General features: G+C 34.1%; 1 protein-coding gene across 1 annotated transcript; it reads right to left on the reverse strand.

Moving 5' to 3' along the window:
• Positions 1–3,040: 3,040 nt before the first annotated feature.
• LOC104219975 (NAC domain-containing protein 6-like) lies at positions 3,041–5,822 on the reverse strand. The gene is made up of 3 exons (XM_009770744.2): positions 5,606–5,822; positions 4,344–4,612; positions 3,041–3,670 (listed from the first exon to the last, which is right to left on the reverse strand). The coding sequence occupies exons 1-3, from the start codon at positions 5,754–5,756 to the stop codon at positions 3,239–3,241; spliced, it is 852 nt and encodes a 283-aa protein (XP_009769046.1). The 5' UTR covers positions 5,757–5,822; the 3' UTR covers positions 3,041–3,238.
• Between the last annotated feature and the right edge of the window lie 607 nt (positions 5,823–6,429).

Consider the following 6,429-nt stretch of genomic DNA (forward strand, 5'->3'; position numbering starts at 1 on the left):
CATGACCGTTCCTCATTTCAAGGCCACAAAATATGAATTCAGTGCGATGTCTGATTTTTCGTGTGATGTCCACGCCATCTTCATGTATCCAGGCAATCGGCTCCGAATTGGCTAAAGTTTTATGGGACCATCAGAAATAACCTAATGAATAATAGTCATTATTTTTCCATGATTGTTCCTCGTTTTTTGCATTTTAGGGCAATAAATACGAATTTAGCATGATTTCCAATTTTTTGTGTGTTAATGTCCATGTCATTTTCATTAATTCAGGCTACTAACCCCGAATCATCTAAAATTTTGTGAGCCCATCAGAAATGACCTGATAAATAATATTCATTACTTTTTCATGATCTTTCCTTGTTTGTTGGCGTTTTAAGTCCATAAATAGGAATTTATCATGATTTTCGATTTTTTGTGTTCTAATGTCTGCGTCATCTTCATGAATTCGGGCTACTAGCCCCGAATCGCGTAAAATTTTGTAAGCCCTTTAGAAATGACCTGATGAACAATAGTTATCGCTTCTCCATGACCGTTCCTCATTTTTTGGCGTTTTAGTGCTTTAAACGGGAATTCAACATGTTTTCTAATTTTTCATGTGCTAATGTCCCCGACATTTTCATGAATTCAGGAGACCAGCCCCGAATCGCCTAAAATTTTGTGGGCCCATCAGAAACGATCTAATGAACAATAGTCATTACTTCTCCATGACCGTTCCTCGTTTTTTGGCATTTCAGGGCCATAAAACAGGAATTCAGCATGATTTCCAATATTTCGTGTGCTAATGTCAACACAATTTTCATGAATTTGAGTGACCGGCAGACCCCGAATCGCCTAATATTTTATGGATCCATCAGAAATGACCTAATAAAATATAGTCATTGCTTTTCCATGATCGTTCCTCTTTTTGACATTTTAGGGCCATAAATAAGATTTCAACACTATTTTCAAGAGCCCATTTGGTCACAACAAGGGCAAGTATACTATTACCTTTAAATGGAAGGTAAAATTGTCTAATTTCGTATAGTAAAAGGATAATTTTAGCCCTTTTCTGATTACTCAATTACATCCGCTTTAATCCTTCAAAATTTGACTCGACACGCATTTTTTACAATCTTAAGCAAAGCCCTATTTGCTATAAAATAAATCAAAGACAAGTATAGAGAGAGAGATTGATGCATTATTCAACTTCAAATTCATGTAGATAATGAACTGAAATCTCCTCTATTTATAGAAGAAATGAAGCAGCAGCGAGCCTTTTCAGGAAGCAGCTGCAAGGCTTTTTGGAAGCAACTGCGAGGCTTTTCTTGAGCTTCTTGTAAGCTGTTTGCATGAGCTGCTCGCAACCTGCCTGTTTAATAAGAAGCTGCTGCAAATCATTTTATTGAGTTGCTTGCAACCTGCCTGCATCAGCTGCTTGTAGATAAACTTCAATGAAGTACTAAATGGATAATTTTCTTCATGAAATTATCTATAGCAGGGTAATAACTGAACGTCCATACTATAATAATTTCATAACACTATTGTCACTATTTAGTTTAGTATCACCGAAAAGTTGAAAACTCCTAGGTCGACGAGTCATCCCCACAAACTACCCAGACTTCGGCACTTGACCCATCACAAATATATTGTAAAAATTGCACGGAGCGTCCTATTTGGTCTCCCCCATTTAACCTATACCCATTTTTTAAAAACTTTTAACTTGTACCCACTTTTTAAATAACTTCAGCCCCCTTTCTCCTCCTCCTTCTCCTCCTTCGTTTTCTTTTTCTTCTTCTTTCTTCTGCTGCTGTTGGTGCTGCTATGGAACTTCAGTTATTAAAATTTTGTGTAGACATATCTGGTTCAATGATAAGATGAAAACTTTCTTACACTACTGTATTCCAGTCAAGAAATACGAATGGATCTGCAAGTGGTCATTATTTGGCACCATGTCCTTTTTCACCCTTAGCTTCAAGCTAAAGTGAAAGCAATTCACCATAAATTTAGCAGCTTGCCGATGACAAGGAAAAACCAAGTTACTTGTATAGTTATATGCAATAAGAAATAAAATGTCCATTGCTTATATAGTGTTGAAATTTTTACAAATGAACTAAATAACTACAGCTCTAGAGGTGAAGTTCGACAGTTACAAAACAAAAACTTCAGCTCTAGAGTTGAAGTTCGCCAGTTACAAAACAAGACTTCAGCTCTAGAGCTGAAGTTCGCTAGTTACAAAAATAAAAACTTCAGCTCTAGAGCTGAAGTTCGCCAGTTACAAAAACAAAAACTTCAGCAATGCAAATAGAGAACAAAACTTCAGCTACTATGCTTGTTCAGCAATTACAAACAAAAACTTCAGCACACTTGGTTCAGCACACTTGCTACTTCAGGCACGTCTACTAGAATGCTGAAGTTTTGCGTCGATTGCCTTTGCTACTTCAGTCCCGTATGCTGAAGTTATGCGAAAAGGCGGGTACGCTTGTAATTTTTTTTTGCAAAGCGGACACAAGTTAAAACGTGACACAAAAAACAGGTATTGCAAATCTCCCAATATATCGCTAGGAGGACTATTTGGTCCAGCCCACATGAAGTCTCTTGGCATGGAGCGCTTTATTTTTCAATGTGAGATTTTTTTCTGAAAACTCGAATTAATTGGCCCTTAATATGAATATCAGATACATGGTGAAAAATAAAAGAAAATTTACCTTTGCTTCTTCCCATTTCTTTGCAGATTAGACCAAATATGAAAGTTAGTAACGTAAATGTTTATATTCATTGATGAATGGCATGTAAGTGCTTAGGCAACATTAGAGAACTATGCCAATAACAGTACCAAATAGAAACAATCACCAGTCTAAGTACAATAGATTTTACCCTTTGATAATTTACACATTTATTAATGCACTGATTTTATCAGGCAAGACATCAAACCACTTCTTGGGGAAAAAAGGGGGACAACAAAAAAAGACCACTAAATAGTCTGGTACACAAAATATCCCGTATTTATGCAAGGTTTAGAAAAGAATCGCACCCCAAAAGGTATACTGTAAACAATCTAACCTGATGTTTAATGGTTGTTTCCATGTCTCGAACCCGTGACCTATAAATTGTACAAAAACAACTTTATTGTTGCTCCAAGTCTCCTCCTCGGCATAACACTACTATTATTTTTCAAAAAGCCCAAGGGTAGAGGGAAGGATGATTTAAGAATACTGATTCATTTTTAAGAAGTGACTAAATATTCAAGCTTCTTTTTTGACTAAAAGTTATACACAAAAGCTGAAGGTGTTAAACTAAAATTGTCAAGCCAAGGACTACGTAACTGCATCCAAACAGGGTCTTGACTAAAATCCATGCTCATTTTTGGGACTTGAATATCAGCCAAATTACCTTTCCCGTTCAGAAAGTTTGGGCTTAAGCAATTACTCTTGCCTTTGATTTCTAATGAAATATCATAAGGGTTGTTCTTAGTAATTGATAATATATCTTCTTCAACTTCATCCTTAGTAATCAAGAATTTGGGGCTCTGATCAGTTATTGGCGCTGCCATAATTAGTTCATTATTTTCACTGCAAAATGACATGGTGTCCATTGGCTGATTTGTGGTCTTCATTTCTTCATCAATTGCAGCCCTCTGTTCCAAAACCTTTAGGGAAGTTGCTTTCCTGTATATTTTGCACAACACTATGTCCTGCATATACAAATTTCACCCCTTATAAATTCAGTATCTTCAAAATAGTAACTTAGAAAATTTATGAGCGGAATAGTGACTAATCTTCCTTAGTTTTATATGAAACTTTTTCCTTTTTAGTCTGTTTCATTAAAGAAATGACACGTGGATTAAACACACACCTTATTATAGATAAAAAGACTACTAGTATTAAGTGGTGAAAGGACAGAGGGTGAACCCATTATTTGTTGAGTTTCCAATACGCCTTTGAATGCTCAAAGATTTATCAATTACAAAAAGAAAAAATTGAAAATTCTTTAAACTTTATATTTTCCTTTAATGACATAGTTCTTGCATAGCTATAGAAATGTCATGATATATTTAGGATTGAAAGAATGTTTTTGGTATATACTAACAAACAATTTCTTTCTTAAATTTCGTGCTTAGTACAAAACTGTCATATAGAGTATATCGTAGTATGGAATATATAGAAGTCGTTCCCAAAAATAATAGCCGACAATATATATATATATATATATATATATATATATATATATATATATATATATGTATTATATTCAAAAAATGTTTATATTTTATACACTTCTCGGCTATCGACTAGCCAGTTTCAACTGACAAAATATAATTAATTTCAGCCAATCGGCCAGTTTTGTATTTTGCCCAGAATATATACCTGGGATGAGGAGACAGTATCAGGTAAACGAAACTCATTCATAACCCAATCAGTCTTGCAGCCTCGGGGAGCTCTGCCATTATAGAAAACCAGGGTTTTCTTAAGGCCAATTATATTCTTGGGATTTGACGAACTAAATATTTTTCGATCAGAACCAGTTGCTTTCCAAAATCCCTTTTGAGTAGTTCTATTAGGCCTCCCTCCACTGCCAGGTTTTCTGTCTCTTTGCACGAAAAAATACCATTCTCTCTCGCCAATAGTTGCCAACCCTGCTCAATTCATTAACCAATGTCAGAGAGTTATACCACTACATTCACTACAAGAAATTGGGCATAAGGCTACATTGTGAACACGTCTGGATTAGCTGATTGTAAATAGCTAATAACCTTGAAGTGTTGAAAAGTATTTTTTAGTGTTGAAACTAATTTTTAAATAAGTATTTATGTGTTTGGATAGAAGTGCTGAGACTGATAATAAGTGGTTGATGTGTTTAGTAGAAAAATACGGATAAGTTGTTCTTTTGTTAAAATGACTAATATATACTTAAAAACTTTACAAAAGTCATGAATTAAAAAGTTTCTTTGTGATGAAAAGGATGAACAATGAATATGGAATAAAGAGAAACTTAGGAAATATATTTTGAGAAAAATATTTTGTACTTGAATTAAAAAATATTATTAAGGATAAACTAGTAAAAGCTTTGGTCAAACTAAAAATGCTTGTAAGTTGAAAAACATAAGTTGGGGGTGACCAACTTATGACTTATGACTGCTTTGAGCTCATAAGCACTCTGGAATTTTACTAAATGCGTAGATAAGCCAAAAGATGTTTATAAGCCAGTGTGATCAGCTTGTAAGCTTAACCAAACACCCTCTCTATTAGATTTAAAAAACAATAGTCTGGTGCATGTAGCATCCAGTATTCACGAAGGGCTAGAGAAGGACCGCACCCCAAAGGGGCGTGATATATGCAGTCTACCCCGATTCAAGTATCAATGGATAATTTTACGGCTCGAACTCGTTACCTATAGGCCATATGGAGATAACTTTATCGTTGCTCCAATATTCTCCTCCTACTACATTAAATTAGATAAGTGTCACAAAATTAATTAATATCGACATTTGTTTTACATTTAAACTAAATGTAGAAATTTCAATATCGGGAATTTTCTGTTGTTCATAGCTCTGATTTCTTCAACTTATCTCAAAATCAAATATGATTTGCATATCCATAACCATATGACAAAAAATATATATATATACCTGGCAAATCCCAAGGATCATGACGATAAATATTGAGAAGGCCAATAACATCACAACGCAATTTCAAGCCGAGGACCTTATTTTTAAGGTAAAATTGAAGAAGTTCTTCTTCGGTTGGATGAAAGCGGAAGCCCGGCAGTGCAAACTCCATTGCTGATTCTTCTATTATTCGGATGATTGAATATATTAAAATTGCTTAGTTATACTTAGCCATAATATACCAAGTGATATATTTATAACATAAGAAAAAACCTAAGAAGAAAGACTTATCACTAAAAGTGTCAAAGACTTCAAGTCTTTCCTAGACTAAGAATGACGCGTTTGTGGCCACTGCTGTCATGACTGTGGGGTTAGTATATTCTCGGCACTGACATCAATTTTCTTTACAAGGTTTTTGTTTTAACCAAATTAATGGTGTCGGGTTTTAAAATCTATATACCAAACTAACCAATAAAGTCGGGCTTTTTAATCTCGGGTTTTTCGGGCTTTTCGATTTTTTTTCCGGTAAAGTCCTCATAGCATAGCATGTGTAACTTGTGCTTCAAATATTTCTTTAGTCCTAGTAAGATACAACTCTATAGTTTATTTTCCAAGAAAATAACACAATAATATGAGATAAGGCATAGCATTACGCTATAATATTCAATAACAAAAATAATAAATTTTCATAAAGCAAATATTATTAATTAATAAGCCATAATAAAAATTAACATAATCTAAAAATATTATACAGGTCATGCTAAAATAAGTATTGCTAATAAGTACTATTAATTACGTAACTAAGCACTAAAGAAAAAGATAAACTAAGTTATGCACTTTCATTA

This window comes from Nicotiana sylvestris, chromosome 12 (assembly GCF_000393655.2).
Source record: "Nicotiana sylvestris chromosome 12, ASM39365v2, whole genome shotgun sequence".
Classification (NCBI taxonomy): domain Eukaryota; kingdom Viridiplantae; phylum Streptophyta; class Magnoliopsida; order Solanales; family Solanaceae; genus Nicotiana; species Nicotiana sylvestris.

What these genes read in the sequence shown, in the direction of transcription:
- LOC104219975 (XM_009770744.2), bottom strand. Translation starts at nt 5,756, where the DNA reads ATGGAGTTTGCACTGCCGGGCTTCCGCTTTCATCCAACCGAAGAAGAA. An exon ending in TGATCCTTGGGATTTGCCAG is followed by an intron (nt 4,613 to 5,605) that starts GTATATATATAT and finishes TGAATTGAGCAG; the next exon opens with GGTTGGCAACTATTGGCGAG. An exon ending in ATACTGTCTCCTCATCCCAG is followed by an intron (nt 3,671 to 4,343) that starts GTATATATTCTG and finishes TTGTATATGCAG; the next exon opens with GACATAGTGTTGTGCAAAAT.